This window comes from Elgaria multicarinata, chromosome 3 (assembly GCF_023053635.1).
Source record: "Elgaria multicarinata webbii isolate HBS135686 ecotype San Diego chromosome 3, rElgMul1.1.pri, whole genome shotgun sequence".
NCBI classification, from domain to species: domain Eukaryota; kingdom Metazoa; phylum Chordata; class Lepidosauria; order Squamata; family Anguidae; genus Elgaria; species Elgaria multicarinata.
Window position 1 is genome coordinate 89,982,619 of NC_086173.1, and position 22,605 is coordinate 90,005,223.

Sequence of the window (22,605 nt, forward strand, 5' to 3'; positions counted from 1 at the left end):
GATAGATTGCAAGTCACGACAAGAGCGAGAAACAGGATGTGAAGGAGGAGGATTATGAGTAATCGTGAAAGAAACTAGATGATGATCTGACAAAGGAAAGTCAGCAGTAGAAAAGTCCAACACAGAGCAATTCCGAGTGAGAACAAGATCCAGACAGTGTCCAAGGGAATGTGTGGGTGCATCAGACCAAAGCTTAAGATCATAAGAGGAAGATAATGAGTGAAATCGTAGAGCTGCAGTGTCTTGAGGGTCATCCACATGAATATTGAAATCACCCAAGATAAGAGTAGGATAGTTATCAGAGAGGAAAAAGGACAGCCATGAATCAAAATGTTACCTCTGTATATGTTACCTCTGTATCACTATTTTTTTAAAAAAAATTTTTTTTACTGCATTTCTATACTGTCCAATAGCTGAAGCTCTCTGGGAGGTTCATAAAAATTAAAACCACAAAATACAGCATGAAATTAATATAAAATCTTAAAACTACAGGGTAAAAGCACAACCAGAATAAAACGCAGAAGCAATGCAGAAATTTAAAAGACAGTACCAGATTTAAAACAACAGAGCTAAAAGTCTGAAATGCTAAAATGCTTGGGAAAAAGTCTTCACCTGGCGCTGGAAAGAGCACAATATAGGTGCCAGACATAAAATGTAAAATATTACATTTTTAATATCTTTTATGTAAGCCACCTTAGATATCATTTAATAGAAAGATATAGACATTTTCACAATTAAAAATAGATCAAAATATTACTGTAAACAACCCGAGCTTCCTGCATTTGTAGTTGTTATATAAAATAAAGACGTAAAAACAAATGATAGCCCCGAGAGTAAAAGTGGTCTGGGCGACGCACCTTCTATTCCAGCAGAGGGCAGGGCCGTTTCCCTTCCTTCGGGGGCGTACTAAGTGATCGCTTCCCGGTCTTGCGCAACGAAACTAACATATTTTTCCCCCTCGGAGTGGGAACATCTCGGCTGGAGGAGGCGGAGGAGGAGGCGGGCTAGTCTGTGCGTCTCGTGCCAGGGCAAGGCGGCGCTTGAACGAAGCAAACAACCTTGCACATCGCTTGGCTATCCAGCTGTCTTCATTCTCCACCACAGGGCGTTTGTGTGTGTGGTTTTGGAACCGTAAAGTCCAGTTCCTTATCTCCGGCTGCCAAGGGCTATAAAGCCAGCCCTCCCCCCAGCGAGTAGATCTCGCTCGGGTGTGACCGGTGTGCTTGCACACTTCACTTGCCCCATCTTCCGTCTCGTCTCCCTTCCTTTCGCCAAGGCGCCCCGGAGCAGCCCAAGAAATGCAAGCTTTGGCGCTCTCGCTGACACTCTGCGCCCTGCAGCTGTGGCCAGCTGCCCTCGGAGGCCCCCAGCACCAGCGGTTTGTCGTGCTGGAAAAGGACAGGCCCATGAAGTTGAGCAAGGTAGGTTGCACCTGCCGGGCCTTTTGGGTTCTGCTTTTGCCAGGTTTTTTGGGGTTGGCGGGGGGGAAGGCGTGGAATAATTCCGAGGGTTGTTAAACAGGAAAGAATTGGTTGCTTACTGTGGAAAAAGAAGTCTACCAACACTTTCATATGGCAACATATTCCCCCTCCTCCCTGCTAGAAAGACCCAGCAGTGAAGCCTTCCCTAACTTAGTGCTCTCCAGATACTTTGGACTTCAACTCCCATCAGCCACTCTGGGCCTCCGTGGCCCATGTTCTGTAATGCTGGAAGTTGTCATTCAAAACGTTTGGAGAGCAGCAGGTCGAAGAAGGCTACACTATTATGTTCACAGTGCAGGATGGCATACAATTTCTTTCTCCAGAAATATGTACAATGTGAAATAATCATATAATTGCTCTTCCCTTCCGACTGAAATGGCATTTTGTTCATATTTATTTTTATTTTGTTTGTGATATTTATATACCGATAAATATAAGAATATTTTATTCTTATATCTGAACCATTTTTCTTAAAACGTAAATTTTAATGATGTTTTTATTCTGTTTTGATTCTTTTATCCTATTTGTTCACCGCTTCGAAATCTTCGGATGGAGAGCGATATATAAATATTGTAAATAAATAAACAAATAATAAATATCCCTAAACAGTGCACATATAAATATTAAAATCACATGTAAAATACAATATTAAAAACACAATGTTAAAAACAGTTCCAATTACAATAAAAGCAAGACAAGGAACAGTAAGATGGAGGAGCAGGATTAATTTACTAACAACCCAGAGAAAGCCTGGGTGAATAAGTGTGCTTTCAGGAAGAATTTGAAGGATGCCACATTTTCTGCTTCCTACATAGATATACAATTCTTGTAGAAAACATTGAACTATCTTCCACTGACACACAAGACTTTCAATCCATGTCACCGGGGGTGGGGTGGGGGTGGGGGCGATGTTCTTCAATTGACATTTCCTTTTAGTGCCGCTCTTGCTATTTGAGTGAATGATGATAATACAATCTTTTTTCAAAATTGTTATAGTTAGTAAACCTAAGAGAGATACAGAAGTAGAACAGCTGGCATTATACCAGCCAGTTAGTATAGTTGGAGGGTACATAACAATCAATCTGAAGGTTATTACACCAGGAGGCCATAATGGTGCTAGAATCAAATCAATTCTATTTGATTTTGCTAGCCATGGAAAAGCACATAGATTTAATTTGGTTTCTGTAGGTAGCCATAATGACACTGGTTATAACAAGTGTTATTACAATTATTATTATTTTCATTTATGAAAAGTGAAATTTCAATGGGTGACATTTATTACCGCTACTAATTATAAATGTTCCTGTTAGATCATACTTATAGTGTAAATTTTAATAGGTGTGTAAAATGTAGTCCCAAGAGTGATTAGTGGAGTTTGTGACTGTAGTCCAGGGTATTATTGTCTCCAGTCGCCTCAGGTAGAATGTATAGCTTTATTATCTGCCTGACATGGAATGGATTAGGGTCACTTCTCACATTAAAAGTATTTCAGCAATGCTTTTTGGGGAACAGCAAACATTCACCTCAATTCTTAACTGGTATCATTTTGCAGCAGCATATTTACCCAGGCTAAAGAGACTGCTTGTGAAGGTATGCTTAGGACACATGGAGTTGTACATGTCAAACTGTGAGGTGGGTTACAGTAGTAATAATAGTTATGGATAACCATATCCATAACTATTACCATATCGTAGTAACTTGCTCAAGGCTTTGTAGGTGAATGCGGATTTAAAAGGGTGTTTTCTCACATCAAACACTCCAACCATGGTACCATATGTGGAAACAAGACCCATTTGCTGAACACCCATTCCTCTTACTTCATTTGAAGCAGATCATGGTAAATGAATCTGTTTCCAGTAAGTGACTAAGCCCAGTAAGTAATATTGTTCCTCAATTTTTGTTCTACATAGGGACTTAGGATGCTGCCTTATATTAAATGAGACCATTGGTTCATTGAGCTGGGTATTGTCTATTACATCAACTGGTAACTGTTCTCAGACAGGGGTCTTTCTCAACCCTAGCTGGAGATGTCATTGAACCTGGGATCATTTGCTTGCCAAGTATGTATTCTGTCACTTCTCAGTCCTATACTTAGAGTCTGTTTGCAGTTGAGGGTAATGTTTGGTTGGTAGGAACATCTATGGTCAGCAAAGGAAAAGATCCCTGAATGAAGGAAGTGCTTTTGCTTATTTATATACATTTACTTTTAGGACGTCTTTAAGGTAAAACCCTCTAAAGGAGGTGTACATGATTTTTTCAAAAATACGGAACTATACAAGTAGGAAATAAATAAATATACAATAAGATAGTATAAAAATACATAACAGCAATAAAACCTTCAACCCATACATTATAAAAAGGCCAGTGAAAACCACTGGATCTTTTGTTGAGCGCATGAAAAGCAGAAGTGTTTCTTCCATGGCCTACCCATATATTCCACCCCCACTCCCATTTGTTCCACTAAATGCTTGTTTTACATTAGTCACAACCTACTCATGAGGTCTGAGTCTTAAGCCAAAATCTTCAGCTTAGAATTAGGTATATTGAACTCTTACTATGTTGGCTAGCATTTAGCACTAGCTAGCACTTTAGTATTTTGGGCACAAGGTTTAAATAAATGTACTTTCATGTCTCACAAAACTGCACTTATGGTTCTTGGGTCAGATTTAGAGCTAATCTACATTGTCAGAAATACCATACAGTATAGTTCTCTTGAAACTATATCACTTCAAAATGCAGGTATGGCATTGCATGATGGAATGTTCTTCATTGTTGAAAACTCACTGCCTGTGGGTAACTAGCATGTAAGGGATAAAGGCTCTAACACAGCCTTCTTCCTGATGAGCGGGGTTTTTTTGTATGTTAGGAGTCTTCTGACATGCATTTCCCCACATGTGTTGTGAAGTGATATACTCCCAGGAGGGCTGTACCACCTGCTACATTCCCACTTTTAGAAGTGTCTTCAACCTCTGGTCTTGACATGTTTCCTCTCTCTGTCCCCACAGAAATGTAACCTTTCTACGAAGGAAAGGCTTACAAAGGAAGGTTATATTTCACCAATTGCAGAAGTCATGGATATTCAATCCTTAATGGCGACTTAGGAAAATGTAAGGAATGTAACCTGTGAAATAGGAATGTTGGTCTTTATTGACTTGACCAAGCCAAAGCTAATCTGTGTGTGTGTGCGTGCGTGTGTGAAGTGGTGGGGAGAGGGTTCGATGTCAATGTTTCAGAGAAATCCATCTTGTACCACTTCTTTCCTACTAGCATAAATAACCCAAGCTTCATCTATTACACCCATGTCTTCTTAATGGGCTTCCCATAGGCCTCTGCTTGGCCATTCTAGGAACAGAATGCTTGATTAGAGAGGTCTTTGACCTGATCCAGCATGGCAGTTTTTAATCACAGAAGTCACACATCGTCTGTTGCTTAATAGATTCTTACAGACATGATTGAGGTAATTGTGGTAATCATATAACTTTGGCTAATCAACTGTTCTATACAAAATGTATGTTGAAATCTTAATGCTGAGAAACGGTATGGTACATTTAGACCATGATGGCTGAAGCTGTATGTATCTTTCGTGCCCAGGTTTTCTGGCTTTGGGGATGCAAATCTCTGCACTCCTGACACTTTTAATTGCTTTATGGGAGGGGTGGGGAATGTGTGGCCCTCCACATGTTGTTGGACTGCAGCTTCCATCAGCCCTAGCCAGCATAGTGAGTGGTAAGAGATGATGAGAGTTGCAGTCCAATAATATCTGTGAAACTGCATGTTCCCCATCCCTGCTTTAGGGTCATATTAGGCCTGTTGTGCAGGAGAGACCATGAATCTGAGATCAGTCAATGTCCTAGAATCCTGTCCTTTTCTATTCCTAGATGGGAGATTAATTCAGTTCAGAAAATTTGAGTGCACAGTGTCACCTGCACAACACACAACTGCTGACTTGCTCTCTGTGTTGCCATTATACTTGACAATGTGGCTATCATTGTAAGTGTTTGGTCAATGAATGGTTCGGACCATCAGATTTTACCAAAACAAATCTCAGATTAGAATATAAGAAGGTGTTTTGTTTTGTTTTGTTTTGTAAAAAAATATCCTGCCATATCGTTTATAAAACATTGCTTTCTGGATATCTGATCTTCAATGTGCTGCAAATGACCCTTGGCCAAATGGGGCCAAGGAGCATTTGCAGGATTTTTAAAAAATCTGTGTATGTAGAGACTCTTAGCTGAGCTGCCTGTATTAAATAAATGGTTTAATAATTAAACTTCAGGTGCTTATCCTCAAGGATAAGTGCCTTTCTCGCATTTTGTGAACCAGTATAACTGGACTTTATCCCAAAATGGAGCATAGTGAAAATAGGTCACAATGGGTTCCATGAAGTGTCTGAGGTGTGCCACTACTTTTATACACCCATTCCAGCATGTAGAGGTGTGGTGAAATAGTTAGAGATTGCAGTGCTATGGGTTTTTTTTGTCAAAGAGAGCTGACAAATAGTTCTATCAAGTTGACTGAGTTTTTACTGGTTGGAACCAAGGCGAGTTGTCCCTGTCTAACCAGTCTGTTGGTTGCAGCTGCATCAAACATTAGAAAACTCCTACACAGAAAAGCACTTCTGTGTCAGAAGTAGAGTGTCAGCGGCAGGGATTATTGCCACGTAGTTTATATTTAAATGCTACATTGAGAGGGTTCTAGCCGTAAAGGCTGTGTGTGTGTGTGTGTGTGTGTGTGTCTGCACTAGGATTCGGCATCATCAGAAGTGACCTTAATTATACCATCAGTGGCTGCAGGTACATGTGAGGGATTAGTGGAGTGGTGTACAAAATCCTCCAGCAGTGGGGTGGGAAACTAGTTGAATTGCCAATCCCCCCATGAGATTAGATTGCAAACCAAAGGGCTGTGACAAAACTCTAGCTTCTCCTGCCTGACTACTTTTTTTTATCATCCATTTACATTTTTTCTGTCCTGAAGTTCTGCCCTAGCCCCAACATCCACTTGACCATTTCTTTCTTCAGACAAAACAAGATATGATTGTTGGTTGCCCTCTTTTCTGTCTTTTTTCCAAGGCCTTGGGAATTAATGAGGCACTGACATATGTTTTATGAAGTAGATGAATGGAAATTAAGGCTTCACTGAAGGGGTAGGCCTTTGATTAGGTTGTACCTTTTCAGACTGCAGGCATGCGGGTGGGCTCACCTGATAGAATGAGCCTCCATTATAAAAACATTACAACAATATTAGAAAATGAAGTGTCTGAGAGCAACCGAGGCTAAATTCCTAGCCATATATCTCCTAACCATGTATACCTACAGCGACCATATGGGAAGGAGGACAGGGCTCCTGTATCTTTAACAGTTGTAAAGAAAAGGGAATTTTAGCAGGTGTCATTTGTATATATGTGACACCTGGTGAAATTCCCTCTTCATCGTAACAGTTAAAGCTGTAGGAACCTGCCCTCTTTTATATCTGGTCACTCTAGTATAGCTGGAATGATGAGATACAAAAGCAGGCAGGGCTCCTGCAGGTTTAACTGTTGTGATGAAGAGGGAATTTCACTAGGTGCCACATGCTGCATGCATACCAATGACACCTGCTGAAATTCCCTTTTCTATTTAACTGTTAAAGATATAGGACCCCTGTCCTCCTTTCCATATGGTCACCCTATGCCTTATATCCTCTAACCCAGTGGTTCCCAAAGTGGGCTGTACTGCCCCCTTGGGGGCGGTGGGATTGCATAGTGGGGCGTTAAGAGGCAAGGGGGTGGCGGCGGGGGGGGGGTTAAGAGGCAAAGGAGCAGCAGGGGAGTGTAGTGGAATCACTCTGTTTGACTTAGCGATTCCCCAGCTGGAGAAGGGAGGTCTGACTCAGCCAGCCCAGACACACGCCCCTTCAGTGTCGCTTGTTAACCCTTCAGAGTCTAGGTTCTCAAGGAAACCACACCACACTCCAGAAATAGGGACCAAACACTTTTATTCTTCACATTACACACTCCCACCCATAAGGGTCCACACATTAAGGTACACACGTAAGAAGTTTGGGGGAAGAACACGGACAAAGGAATGACACACATAGGACAGCAGGGACTAATACCTCCCCCTCCCCCTTTACACGCTCAAGCCTAATAGAATTCACACTCACTCCCCACTTAACCACCCCCACCAGCCGTAACTCCGGCAAGGTCCCTTGCCCAATTGTACCCAAACCTGGACTTAAAACAAAACAAACATATAACTCTGCGACTCAACCTCTTTTGCTCACTCCGACTTGACTTTACGCCACTCAAATTAGGACTCCTTCCCTCAGCGGCCGCGTGGAGCCTCCGCCATCCAGCCGGTGTGCCCCGCCACGTTCACTGCATGCCTGGATGCTCTGACTCACCACACACATGCTGGACTCCTAACACACTCAGGAAAGAGTCCGGACGCTTAGGTGCCTAAGCCTTTTATCCCTTTCTGGGACCCCCTTGTCACCAGACCCACCCTGACCAATAGAAACCCCATAGTAACCCACACCTCTCCCGAAGGGAGGGGGGAATGCTCCCAGACACTGCACAGCTGCAACTTGTTACTCTCCCCAGTACCAGCCCGGTGAGGTGTTATCAGATGCTTCTTGCCCAGCACGGCCTTGGCATTTTGCTTGCTACTCCCTTTTCAGACACAAAGAAACCCCTCTCCCTTGGATGAAGCAAAAGATGTTCTCTTAAAGGGACCATGGGCTCAGCCCATGACAGGGGGCACTCAAGGTGGTCTTTTCTGAGAAGCGCCTGTCCAGAAGGTCTTAAAAACCAGGGACATTTTTATGGGAGAAGGTAGTTTGGTCCCAAACCATATATATAGGGGAAGAATCCACACATGTATTAATGCCATTTAAGAAGAGTCCTTTTAACTGTGAATTGAAATGTTTCAAAAGCACCAAAATGCTAATGAAGAGACATACCCTGCTTGGTGTGCCCCGCCACGTTCACTCTCTTTTCCTTCCCTTCCTCCCTTGGCAAGTCTGCAGTGTGTGCTTCCCATTTAAAGGGGCCGCGCGCAGTACAGCCCCTTTTTCATTCTCAGATCCTCAGTTCAACTCCTCCACCCGGCTGCTGCTGCTCAGCCGGGGTGCCCAGACCAGCAGGATCCAAAGGAGCGCAGCCCCTTTAAATGGGAAGCACCCATTCCAGGCTTGCTGAGGGAGGGAGGCAAAAAAGAGCGAACGCCTCTGTTAGCAGCCAGCGTGGCGGGGCACACCAAGCAGGGTATGTCTCTTTATTAGCATTTTGGTGCTTTTGAAACATTTCAATTCACCGTTAAAAGGACTCTTAAACGGTATTAATACATCTGTGGATTGAGGAAGGTCTTGTTGGCAGGACAGCTCTGGACAACTCGGGCTGATGGAGCGCCTCTCCCGGCGGGACCCTACCCAAATATACTACACTCATCATCTAAGGCCCTGTGATATCTAATATTCTTGCTGAATGACTATCAGACTTTGAAAAGATGATATCACTGGATCAAGTTCATCAATTATGTTTAATTGAATAAACTAAAAAAAGTAATTGGGTTTTGAATAAATATTCATTTAATTGTTACTGTTTTGAATTTTATTGTTATTATCTTCCTTAGTGGGTCGTTGAAAACCGCTATTCTGAATAATGATTTTTATAGTGTAGGGTAGGGGGCACTGGGTATGAATTTGTGGAACCAAGGGGGCGGTTACTTGAAAAAGTTTGGGAACCACTGCTCTAATCCCTTCCCTCTTTCCTCAAAACCTCCCTGTGAATGTGTATTGCCTTTATCTGCTGTATTGACATAAAGCTTAACAAAGAATCCATTATGATAACTTTATCTGTGAGCTCCCTATTTTGAAGTCTGTGCTTTGCACAGGCCTCCTTTTAAATTCTTCCACATATTGTACCTCTTCACTCAGTATATAGAAGTTGCTATTTTCTCCTGAGGGGGATTATCAGTATTATTCATACAACAATTACTTGCCATGAAGAACAGTAGTCCGAGTGTTTAGCATGGACAGCAGTATTGCCAAGCTTTCTGCGCTGGGATGAATTTCAGATGTGACATGAGTAGAAAGAAGCATGTCATTGTAGTGTTTGTGAGAAGCCCATTTCTTAACTCCAGCCAGGATTTTAAATGACCTGGCTTAAGCACTGAAAATCCATCCCAGGATTTGTACCAGACTGGCAAGGCAAAGGCCAGTCTGCCTGAGGCTACCTGCAAGGAAAGAACACTAAAATAAATAACTGTCTCCTAAGTCTTGTGTGGGACCAATTTGCTACTTCCAAGAGTCCCAGGTCCCTGGACACAACAGAGATGTTAGCAGAACACAGAAGTATAAAATCTTTAGGACATGGTTTCAAATAAGTGTCTCATTTCCAGGACTGACCCAAGACATTTTGCTGCCTGAGACAAAGGGCAAGATGAGACACACACGCACACACATATACACACACACACACACCCCTCTTCTGTATATAGAAGCTGCCCAGACTGGCAGTTGAATGTTAGTTCAAAGCTGAGGAAAGACAACATTTTACACCACACTTGGAGTGCAGGACAGGATATGTGAAAACACAGAGCTCTGTGCTCCAATCCCTCATCATTGCCCCCTGCCCCATAGCATTTGCTACCTGAGGCGACTGCCCCAGCCCTGCCCCAGCCCATTTCCTGAAATCTGGGTCTGCTGAAGAATAGATTTCCACACAAGTCCATTGTGGAATCTTCCACAGTCATCTTCCATGTATCTGATGAGCATGATGTCAAATTTCAAAGTAGGTACTACTTTTCCTTGGTATGCCTAGCTCAGATTGGTTCTACCCCTGTTAAGCATAGTGCAATTCTTTTAATACATTCTTCTTCTCAATCCTTTAGCTCCAAAGATTTGAATGGGCGAACTGTGGCCCTCCGTCGAATCCTGCTGTGATAAGGAGTCTGTCTGTAAGCCCAGATCCAATTTCCATCCCAGGAGATGTGACAGTCAGCGCATCAGCTGCCACCAGCGTAAACCTTGTCTCACCTCTGATGGTACGTGAACAGCGATGGGGCCAGGCCAAGCAGAAACAGTTCTTCACATCTGTTGTACTACAGAGCAGTTATCCAAAATACGCTGGGACTGTTCAGTGGTTTAAAAGGCTGAACTTAATTTGATTGGTGTATCGTATCCCAGCCAGGTCTGGCACCAGATTACACTGGAGTTTGCATGACTCCTTAGTTCATCACGAACACTTCATTGGAGTGTGGAAATACCTCCACTTTTCCTGCTCCTTCCTTGTTCTTTCCCTCCTAGATGTTATCAGGCTGAAGAAGGAGGGACTTTGAAGTGTGCTTGAAGAAACCCAGGGCCTTTTCACGGGTATGAGCTGCTCCCAAGGGAGGAAGTGGCCAGCCTGCAGATGTTCATAGGCAGGCACCTGTATGATTCTCAGAATAGCTTCTTCTTTTCACATTATAGAGCAGAAACCTTTCTTGAGCCAGGGGCTATGTATTCTCCCATATTATATGTGCACATTGGTCCTTACTAGCAATTTCTGAAAAATTACAGAGAAAAAAAAATAAGCTAGGGAGACCCAGCAAGGCAGTGACAGTTCCACGATTTTGGGGTCCCTTGGGGGCAAGGCAACCTCTGTGGCCCTCCTTAAACTGGAATAGGTGCCATGTAGACCCAGAGAATTCTCCTGCACTGCCTCTGATCTTGAATGCTCCATGTAAAGTGACAATGGAGATGCTGTTGGGGCAGAGGACCCTTTGCCAGCCTTGGGACCACTGGCAAACACCGAATCCAACATGGCAGAAAGAACTCTTCCATAGGGGTGGATGGGTCAGTCCATTTCTGTTCCATGCCAGTTTTACATGGGTTAATTCATAAAACCATTCCATCTCATTTCTGCACCAGTCTGCAATTTAAAAACACAAGAGCTTGCATTGTTTATTTAAATCAATATTTTAGAAGTCTTTTCCCCCAAATGAAGCATTCCTGTGCATATTTTATCCTAAAATATGCAATTTTTTTACATGTTTGGGTGTGTCTTTTAATCTGAGAACTCTTATCGCAAATTTTGGAGAAGAGTGAAATCTGAAGGATTACTGCATCCCAATCTGTGTATTTGCCTGGGAAACATGAATTACACCAGTTTGCTACAAAATGTGGACCCAACGAAATCCTCAATCATCCTTACTCTCTTCTCATTGGGACAAGTTCCTGGCGCTGTTACAAGGGAACACCTCGATGTCTTGTGAGTCAGAGGAGAACAGTCATCTCCAGCTGTTCCCAGAAGCAACTACAAAAGCAGAAGAGGCTGCTGCAGCCTCTGATACTGGAGCCACAAACTGGCTCGCCTTGTGAGCTCTCATCATGTGAACTCTTAGCATGCTGGAAGAAGGGTGGGAGGAGAACCTGGTTTTGAACAGCTGGAGCCAAGTGGCTTAGAGTATTCCTTACCCGTCTAGCTAGGTTGCATGTCCCCCTTAGAGTCAGGAGAGATAGGAAGGCAATTTTCTGATAATGAAGAATATTCTTTCATGCTTGTACTCTAATGTTGTGGGGGAGGTGTTTGTTCTGTGATTCATTCACCTCCTGCCCCAAGTGCATATATATATATATATATATATATATATATATATATATATATATATGTGTGTGTGTGTGTGGGTGGGTGGGTGGGTGGGGTAAAGCATGTGCAGGTAGCTTCATGGGGGTGGGGAAGGTGGTAAAGGAGCTCTTTAACCTTTCCTTCCCAGCAATTTGTTCACAATTGCTTGTGTACAGACACACCCACCATTGTTTTTATCTCTAAGGGGGGAGATACAAAGGGGAGGGGGGAAACTGAGCAATCAAATGGATGGAAAGAAAAGAGTTAAACAGTTCCCCTTACTGCACTTGCAAAACCCAAAGCAGGGCTTTACTTGATATAAGAAAGCTGGGAGGGGATCATGTGGGTGGGAGGAGAGAATCTGTCCTAATGCTCTTGATCTCAGTAGTAGTGAAGGAAATGTTTCAACACCACAAACATGACTCTTTGTTGCTCTTTACTTCTCTTTTGTGGTGACTTACGGCACTTAAGGAAGTAAGAACTCCATTGCTGAACCTGTTCAAAGCTGCATCTAGTTCAGCATTTTGTTCCCCTTTTACCCCAGCATCTTGTTGTCAGAGGTCAACCAGGAGAATCACCATAGCTCAGTGCTGGAGTACCTGCTTCACTTACAGAAGGTCCTTAGTGTCTCTACCAGGTGATCAGGTGGCAGGTGATGGGAAAAGACCCAGTTGGAGACTTTGGAGAACCGCCTCATTCAACACCGTACAAATTGTGACATGGTACAAGGCAACTTCCTATGCTTCTGTAGCTTCTGACCATGGAGGTTTCCATGGCTCCCCCAGCCATTAATCCTCAGGTGGTCATGGATTATGGGTCTATGCTAGCCTTCCTCGACCTTGTAGTCCCCTGCAATCCCCAGCCAGAAGTCCAACACACCTGGAAGGCACCAGGTTGGGGAAGGCTGCTCTGGGCTAATAGCATACCACATGTTGCCTTACGCTGAGACAAAACAAGCAACAGAGCAAGAAAATATATCTGTAGTAAAAGCCAAAGTTAAGCAAAATGTATACCTCCATACAGTATTTTTAATACAAATAAATACTAATATTATAACAACGTAACAAATGCATCAATATAAAATTATATATTCCAGTTTTTGTTTTTATTTTGGTATATTTGTTATTGCTACCTTGTTATAATATCAGTTTTTATTTGTATTAAAGAATACTGTACAGAAGTATATGTTTCCCTTAACTTTGGCTTTTGTTGATGCGTTTTTCTGGGGTACCATGTTCTACCTTGATGGTGAATGGTATTAGTTAATCAAGCGTTCTGTGAAGATGTGCAGCCGCCTACTTCTTTAAATTTTGTGTCAGATAAGCAGAAAGGTAAGGATTAAAGTTATTAGCATACCTTCAGAAGAGGATCCAGTACCTGCTTTGTGTCTCATGAGGTCTGTGGTATTGTCAGTGGCATACATTCAGATACCTGAACAGCCTGTGTAGGATGTTGGTTATTGGGTAAGAGAGGTAAGTTCACGGAGGAAAATGGCAGGCTGTTAACACTTGGTGCAATGTTTACCACTAGGGAAATGTCACTTTGGAGAAGAGGCTTGGTGAAATGTGGCTGAAGATCCCCTGCGTGGATAATATTGGGAGCTGCACCTATGATGACGTTTGTGTCATACTGGACTCCATTGCCCCTCCAGGCCAGCCGTGTCCAGAACCGTTGCAGACTTATGGGATTCCTTGCCGTTGCCCCTTCAGAGCGGTAAGCCCAAACTTTGGCCAATTGGGAACCAAAAAACAAAACAAACTCCATTTGGGAATGGCAGTTTCTTGCACTGGGTTGGATCCAGATTTATGTGTGTGCAATTCGGCTGGGAGAAGTGGTATTTCCCCCCACACACACACCTCCTCACAGTAGTCCCTCCAGCATCCTGAAAACACTATACAGGGTTGGGGGACTCTGCTGAATCGGGTGATCTGTGATGCACGGGGTGGAGGGAGCCTGAAAATTGGGTGCAGGCACCTTCCGTTCACGTAGGGTAAATCCTGGATCCTTTCGCTTTCTCCCTGGAGTCAGAGGCTACCACTAAAAGCAGAATTGCTTTAAAACGTGCAGCTCCATCTAAGCAGAACAGCTGATCAACTTACCAAGATCTTAAATTTCAACCCAATCTGTTGCATGTTTATTAATCAAGGAACGTTTCTAGTATTTAGACCTCCTTGTACATGTGGGAGATCATAGAATAGCAGAGTTGGAAGGGGCCTACAAGGCCATCGAGTTCAACCCCCTGCTCGATGCAGGAATCCACCCTAAAGCACACCTGACAGATGGTTGTCCATGTAACTGTTTACATAGTGAGTGCCCTAAGATTACAAAAACCATAACATTACAAAACCCATAATCTGTTGTACTTCTGAGTTCAGCCACACTTGCATTTTAATGAATATGAGTGACTGATGTAGTACAGTAGCCTTCCCCAACTTGGTGCCCTCCAGATGTTTTGGATTTGAACTCAACTCCAGCTAGCATGGCCAATTATGAATGCTGGGAGTTGTAGTTGAAAACATGTGAAGGGCACCATTTTGAGGCAGGCTGTACAAAAATAAAGGAATGAAAGTGCAAATGGAAGAGATCATCTTTCAGATGGATAGTTGGATTGTCTGTAAAATCCATTGCTTGGGGATGAAAAGATGGGCTTCAAAATTCCTGCCCAGCTCTGTTACTCTTCCCTATCCTGTCAGGCTAATTTGAAAAAGGACAGCCTACAAGACCTCTTCTAGCAGCTCAGCGTACCCTAAGTTAAGGTTCATAATTTGCACCTTGCTTATTGGAAGCCCGCTGTCTGGATGAGCAAGCAGTAACTGGGCCTTACAAGATTTGGGAACCAGAAATTCGGGAGCCTACCCCCATTGGCCACAACTGCTTCTAGAAGCAGAAGATAGCATCTTCTCCATTTTGACATACTGGAGTGCTGACTCCAACGAGGAGCTGGATTTTTTCAGTAGCCTCTCAACCTGTAATTCCTTACCCTCATTTATTGGCTCTTGCCTTAAAGCAGCCTTCCTCAACCTGCCCCCTCCAGATTTTTTGGACTACAACTCCCATTATTCCTGACCATTGGCCTTGCTGGCTGGGGCTGTTGGGAATTGAAGGCCAAAACATGGTGAGAGTACTAGGTTAGAGAAGATTGCCTTAAAGGATCTGCCTATTGAGTGCTGCCCATTGGCACTGAGAATAAGCTGTGATAATGCAAAAACCGCTGACTGATCTGGGTTGATAGCTTTGTGTGTGTGTGTCTTTTCCCCCTTTCAGGGTACTTACAACTTGCCTCCCGTTGGCATCTTCATACCCAACGTGGAATTGCCTCCTTTCTTCACCAATGGGGACTACAGGCTTAAAGTGGTACTGAGTTACGGTGGACAACAGCTTTCCTGCAGCAAACTGTTATTTTCCCTGCGTGCCAACTAGGGACCCAGCGCAAGCATCCTTGGTGTCAAGTGCCACACTTCCTTCCTGCTTTTTTCCTGTCTCATCAATACTAATGCAGAGACCCATTTTGCAGCCTTAAGGGGAAGGGTTATAGTTACTGCTTTCGTGATTGCTCATAATCATTTGGAGAGACAACCAAACTCAATGAAGAAAGGATCATTTTTAATAAAAAATAATAATGGATGTCTGACTGATTAGGATTAGGGCCATGTTGCACAAGAGATTTGTTCTACATGAGAATGTGGCAGTGGGGATGAATAATACTTAAGTGACTAGATAATGTGCCTATTTATTTGGTTGCATGAACTGCAGAGTGCAACTTCCCAGCATGTGAACATACAATAAAATGCCACATACATGAAAAGATCTTAAGAGCCATGCTTGATCAAGGCAAAGGCTTTTTCTAGTTCGGTATTCTTTTCTCACTAAGGCAGAATCTACACTACTGCTTTATAACAGTTTATAATGGTATTAACAACTGTTGGGGCCCAGGACACATTCTATATACCATTTCCAAACTGCTTTCAAAGTGTTATATCCTGCTTGGTGTAGATCTGGCCAACGAACAAGCAAAGGGAGCCCGCAAGCAGAACATGAGGACAATAGCACCCTCCTGCTCATATACCCTAGCGACTGGCATACAAAGGCATACTGCCTGTGAAACTGGAGGTAATGCAGTCATCTGGACTAGTAGCTTTTGAATATTGAGACCCTCCATTATCTTTACACACCGGCTCTGTTCAGACAACATGCTAAACCATGCTGCTTAACCACAAAATGGCTAACAGAATGCATTGACCTTAATGCACTCCATTAACCATTTTGTGGTTAAGCAGCATGGTTTAGCGTGTTGTCTGAACCAGACCATTATGAGATAAGTGACATCCCCCTACATCTTAGGTTCCACAGGGCCATGAGAAATAGGAAGGATGTCTGTGGTGATGACTGGGTAGCCTGAGCAAGGACTCATCAAGAAGTGACTAGAGGAAGAAGCCCCACTTCCTCCTCCTTGAGTCACACTTCAGAATTGCCAAGCAGGGCCTATTATCTCCTCTCACTCTGACTGGATGAGGTGGCTCCTTCACCTTCTCATGACCTAAACAGTTTATATGAGCAGCCAGTTTTAAACCCTCAATGTGTCACAGTACCCATTTCGGTCAGCCTTGTTCTATATCCACTTGCATTGCATAGGTCATGCCATGCTCATTCACACATCTGACCGCATGAAACCCTTCTGAACATAGGGATTGATGTTTGGTTGGGGAGGGTGGCCCTGAAGCCAAAGCAAGCATGAAAGGGTAGTGGGCAAGTTTGAAAAGTTTGAGGAATGCTGCCCTCCATCCTTTTACACCTGTGTAGGAAAAAATATCTAACAAGTAACCCTGATATATATATTTAATGATGTGCAAACGTATTGATAGTGAAGGTGCATTGAGGTGGGACTTGCCTTTTAGCTAAACTTCTACCAGCAGTAGCAGGAAAACTCTCAACATTAAAATCTGAACAGATAATTATTAATACTTTTGCATCTCATGAGAGACTACTACAGTTTCTGGAATCCGTGTTTGCAGGTTTGTTTCAAGGTATGTGTATGTACACATCTCCATCTGGATAGGAATTTTCTCTTCTTGACTAGCTACAGAAGGAAAGATGGTTACTGACCTTCTGGTTCCTAAGGAACCAATTGATTCCCCAATCCCACAGGAGTCCAGATATATACATCTCTTTTATACTCAAGAAGACATGCTTGGATTGATCAACCTGATTGGCTTGTGAACATTCTAAGCAACACCATTTTGAAGCATAAGCGACCCAGGTATTAAGCAAATAATTTGAAGATATAAGTATAAGATATATAGTTACTGTGCCATATAATAACAATTTGGGTACCAAGTATTGTGTCTTGACTCTGGTAGGATCAATTGATCGGGGATTCTTGCCAGCTTTGCAGTTCTGTGAGTCGAACAGTTTAAGTTGGTCCATATTACATCTGCTGCACTGGCAAAAGACTGCTACAGTTGAAGAACATATGCTGATCATGGCCTTTTAGAATTTAAAGTGGTTAACAATAAGTCAACATAAATTTTGGGATTAAGCATTAATTTTTCTAATTGTCCCTGCTTGATTTGAAGTTCTTGGACCTCTTCCCCATAACACCATGATGTGTGATACACACCCATTGGAAATGTTCAATTCTTTTCTCCCCCTTTATTCTCCTTCCCTCTAAATAAGAGCTTAAGCTTGCAGAGCGATCATCATAGGCCCTTCAAGTTTCTGTGAATTTGCACCTGTATTCTATGTAGCAGAGATATTTTATTACATTTTATGTTGATGACATTAATAGAGCTCTGTCTTCAGGGAGTTTTGTGTATTAACAGCAATAGTATTCCTTATCTTGTGCCATTTCACTTGGTTTGAATGGATAGGCTGTCATGGGTGTGTATCCTATTTCATAACCTAGTAGCGTTTTATATACTCAGTCTTCCAAGTCCTGGTTTCAATGCATCTGATGTGCTTTTATGTCATCCATCTCTACGTCACACCTTGTTTTTCATGTCCCTCTGTCATCCAAATAAATACGTTCCTTTGAGAGAGTGGAGAAAATATAGGATATTTTATAGAGGTGTAACAGTCCAAGTTAGACCTGGAGAAGTTACACTGCTTAATTTGGGTAGATGTGTAGTATGTGCAAGTCCAGAGTGAAAGCCATGGACAGGCTGTGGCAGATAAGGTATCTCCTCAACTGAGGCTTAAGAGACCCCTCCACCTTTTCTTGATGACACAATGACCCCAGATCCTTTTTATTATAATTGCACCCAAAGCTTATGTGTAAGAGAGACCCTGATTATCACCATAGCACAGGTTTGTGAACAAGACTCTTGTTGCACTTGTTTGCCTTTAAGCATATTGCTGTTGTACTTGCCATTTTAAATTGTCAGAGCTATGACATGGGTTTATAGCACCCTGTTAATACTACTACATGCTTTCATAGGACTGTGCTGCTAAAACACCCCATTAGCCTTAAATGATAATGGCCACGGTCTGTCTCAATGCCAGATATAATCCCATGGATATATAGAAAATGTTATTTAGAAAAAACACCTTATTTTTTTCTTCCTGCCCTTGTTACATTTCATAAGCAATAATGGATTTTTAATTGATTTTATTTGCACTCTTAAGAATCTCACTAATAATCTCTCAAAGTTTATCCATTCCATATGTTTATTAGCAACCAGCTGATTTATTTTGTGGGGTCCAATTTCATGTTGAAAATAATCCAGTGGCCTTTAGTGCTGGAAGGAGGTACTGAATAAATCTTTTTATTGATATTGTAGTGTTATTGTCTGGTGTGTGTTTGTGCATGTACACACATATTTCAGAGGCTTGCAGTGACTTATAATACAACATAGAAGAGTAGGCAACAGAATAACAAATCTTAGAACAATCACAGCCAAGGTTTGTTTTTTAAAAAATATTTTCCAAATTCAGAAGACATCACTGAATTCAGGTTCTTGAAACTTGCGTAGTTCTAGTAAGCTGTTGTACCTGCAAATGACCTCATATATTCTCATGAAGATTAGTGTTAATACATCTTTTTCTAATGTTATTTTTTTAACTTTACAACAGAAATCCACACATTCTATAAATATAGCCCTGAGTGGGTTTTTTTCTTGCTATTGACATACAGCTGACATTTATCAATCTGTCCTGCATGATCCTTACCACCCTTCCTATACTCAGAGTAGCTTACTTCCAAGTAAGTCTGCATAGGATCATGCTGTAAGGCTCCAACCCTGTGTGCATTTACTTGGGTGTAAGTTCAGTTAAACATATTGGGTTGGATCCAGTCATAGGCTTAGAGTAGAAAGCTTAGAAATTAATGGGGCATTAGTCATGACTAACTTATGTCCCATTTTAATGGTCCTGCTCTAAACATGACTACATTTGAATTCAGCCCATTCAAATTTACTTCTAGGTATGCATGTATAAGATTGGTCTACACGTTAGAGCCAGTTCTTATAGATGCTTTTTAAATGATTTTCGTAAGTATTAGGTTGCTTTTGTTTCCAAAACGGGAATAAACATTATGACACTTCCATTAGAAAAAGGCCATCTTCTCAAACATAGCTAATTGTGCACGGGTTGTTTACACAGCGGCGCAGCTAGGGTCCTGCAGCCCAGGGATCCCTCAATGTACACCCAGTGAGGGGCAAGCAACGGAGCCAGTGGTAAATAGACCCAGTGTCAGCACCTGTGCTGGTATGGGCATGCAAGGGTCCACTGAGGCTGACATAAAGTTGCACGCTTTTACAGATGCTAAAAACACTATTCGCAGAATATCCCTTGGATCATTCAAAAGCTGCATGAAAACAACAATAATAATGGGAGGGGCAGCCCTCTATCAGAATGAAAAAAGGCCTGAAGTTTTGCAGCTGGAGGAGAAGCTTCATCTTCCGAATGCCCTCTTCTTAGCGATGCTGCTCTGTAGCGGAAGAGCTCCTTTTCGACCAAACTCTCAACTCATTTCTCCTTTGAGTTTTTACCAAATCTCGCCAAAAGAGCAGCACGCACGCGAGGTCTTCTAGTGCAATGTACGCACTGTCCTCTAGGTGGCGCAGCCAACACATCCTCGGCAGTCTCGCTATTAAAACAAATATCCAAAGCTAAACACAACGCGGCTCGAGGGCGCACCACGATTGCGCTTGCGCGTTCCCAGCCTTGCGGGTTGTTTGGGCGGAAGTCGAACTGCCTAGTAGGAGAGTTCCACGCACAGCAAAGAAGTCAGCTGACTTTTGTGTCTATGGCTGAGCCGGCGTGGTCACGTGAACAGAGAAAGGCGATTTAGTCAGATGACCTGTCCCAGGAAGAGGCCAAGATGGAAAGCCGGTGAAAGGGAAAAGGAGAAGAGATCAGTGGTGGGGCTGGTGAGTAGGGGCGGTGAAAGTGGGCTTTGTGAGGGTTGGGAGAGCCTGGCGTTGTGTTAATGGGGGCTGCGTGCTAGCGGGGAGCAGAGGGTGGGGAAATGGTGCAGGGTTGGGCAACTTGTGGTCTTCAGATGGTGTTTGGTGTACAACACCCATTAACCTTCGCCATTGGCTATGCTGGTTGGGGCTGATGGGAGTTGCACTCCAACAACACCTGGAGGAACAGAAGTCGTCCACCCCTGAAATAGAGGGACTGTGGCAGAGATAGATGCTCTTCTATATTGCTGAATGTGGCTGCTAGCTTTTAGAAAAAGATATGGTAAAGCTCCTGTGTATTTTAATAGCAGTATATGGCAGACAGGCACTTAATAGGTAGGGTTGCTCTTTTTAGCATGAAGGCACACTGGTAGTGGAGTGGGCTAAGTCAGATGAAGCTGGGGAAAGGGTCTGTGCATCAGAACAACAGTGTGTGTATGTACTGTTATGGGATGTGTATGGAGGTTGCAGACTCATGTAGGAGGGTGCCCATTGTCTGGAATGATGTGTATTGGAAACAGAACTGATGAGAGGCAGCTTACACCAGAGAATGGCCCTAAAGAGAAACTGATAGGTGACATGCATTCTAGGGGAAGATGAAGGAGAACATGTTTTATTTGAATATGCAAGTAAGGATATTTGTTCTCTCTATTTGAAGGGACTTTTTTTTAGGGGGGGTTGTATCTGACCAATTGGAGAATGTATGGGGATCCATGTAGTGTTTGCTACATGGTGAAAAGGTGTTCAAGTATCAGTCTCCTATTAGGCTGTCCAAATGAATACTGTGCCCAGGAGAGTATTTTGGCATGTATGGGGGATAGTTGTCACTGGAGTGGCAGTCAGAGAATCATGGATGAGAGTTGCTTAACACACAACACTATGTGGAGGCAATCTCTGTGCAGGGGAATATGGTCATATGTAAAAAATAGTTTTGGAACTATACCATGTTTGAAAGCTGCTGCTGTGCAGCTTCCTAGCATGGAAATTGGTTGTTTGGTGTTGTGTGTGTGTGTGGGGGGGTAGATGTATTATTTTCTTATATGGAGTTCATTTCTGTTTAAGAAAGGGACACCACATTGGGGGATCCCTGGGACGAACTTGCACAGCAGAGCTACAATCCAGATGTTTTGCAGTAGTTGCATGAATCGGATAAGCACTAAGATTTTCTGGATGTGACAAAAAGGCCAGTAGAGGATGCTGGAGCTATGAAGTGCCTCTCGTAAGCAGGAAGTCATTGGGAGGCTGTGGTCTGTTAGGCAAATTGAGTTGCAGTGAGCTTGCACTGAAGGAAGCCTGACTGACTGTCACTTAATTGTTACATGAGCACTGAGTAATCATTCAGTGTGTAGATGCACACAGGGAAGATAACATATGGGTAAGTCATGGTCATATCTCCAGCATCTCCTGCTTAGGCCAGGTAAGACCCCACAGCAAACCCGGAATGTTGCTGTGAATCAGTGTAGCCAATACTGAGCTAGAAGGAACAGTAAGATGGCTTTTTATGTAACACACAGTTTTGTGAGTAGACGTAGTTGGGCAGCTATACTTGATGATAATGATTTGAGGTATACAGGGATTGGACTGCGTTTGGAACCATTCACAGGATCCTAATGGATTCCTACTGTTGCAGGGTGTACAAAGACATCTGAAGTAGAAAAAAGTGTGCATGCATATCTGCTTGGCAAAGCAATGAAGTGGAAACTTTACACAAGGACCAAGCCATGCTGTGAAAAGCAAATGTGCAAGCAACGTATTGCATGATACTTGCTCTACTAGTAGTATTTTCACTTACTTGTGGTCATTTTTCTGTGTTACTGCTGTTTGTGGTCTTCTTGGAGGGAAAAATAACTGTTTAATAACAATGTTTATGTGTAGTAACCCTACAGGACAGCAAAGCTGTATTGTCTTTTTTTTTCCTTACTACTATTACTATTGAGTTTCCCCTAATACTATTGACTTTTAACTAAAATAGCTATCATATCATGGTAAAATTACTTTGCTAATATCAAATAGTCTTGTGGCACCTTAAAGACCAGCAAATTTATTCTGGCCTAAGCTTGTGTAGACTATAGCCCACTTCATCAGATGAATAGGTTATCGTAGAGAGTTTCAGATTTATATACCAAATTGTAAA

At 42.7% G+C, this 22,605-nt stretch overlaps 2 protein-coding genes across 2 annotated transcripts in view; both read left to right on the forward strand.

The window, feature by feature from the left end:
• Nucleotides 1-974: 974 nt before the first annotated feature.
• On the forward strand, nucleotides 975-18,844 carry GM2A (ganglioside GM2 activator). Its single transcript, XM_063120896.1, has 4 exons — nucleotides 975-1,421; nucleotides 10,352-10,504; nucleotides 13,600-13,782; nucleotides 15,334-18,844. Exons 1-4 carry the CDS (start codon nucleotides 1,299-1,301, stop codon nucleotides 15,487-15,489), a joined length of 615 nt encoding a protein of 204 aa, XP_062976966.1. The 5' UTR covers nucleotides 975-1,298; the 3' UTR covers nucleotides 15,490-18,844.
• A 1,484-nt stretch (nucleotides 18,845-20,328) lies between these two features.
• LOC134394981 (proton-coupled amino acid transporter 1-like) overlaps nucleotides 20,329-22,605 on the forward strand; it is a 49,687-nt gene continuing 47,410 nt past the window's right edge. The window contains exon 1 of the mRNA XM_063120892.1: nucleotides 20,329-20,435. The gene's annotated coding sequence lies outside the window, so the exon portion shown is untranslated. The remainder of the gene's footprint in view (nucleotides 20,436-22,605) is intronic.

Excerpts from the sequence above, each read along its gene's own strand:
- GM2A (XM_063120896.1), top strand. The coding sequence starts at position 1,299 with ATGCAAGCTTTGGCGCTCTCGCTGACACTCTGCGCCCTGCAGCTGTGG. Across the intron at positions 1,422-10,351 it reads GGCCCATGAAGTTGAGCAAG|CTCCAAAGATTTGAATGGGC; the intron begins GTAGGTTGCACC and ends TCAATCCTTTAG. Across the intron at positions 10,505-13,599 it reads ACCTTGTCTCACCTCTGATG|GGAAATGTCACTTTGGAGAA; the intron begins GTACGTGAACAG and ends GTTTACCACTAG.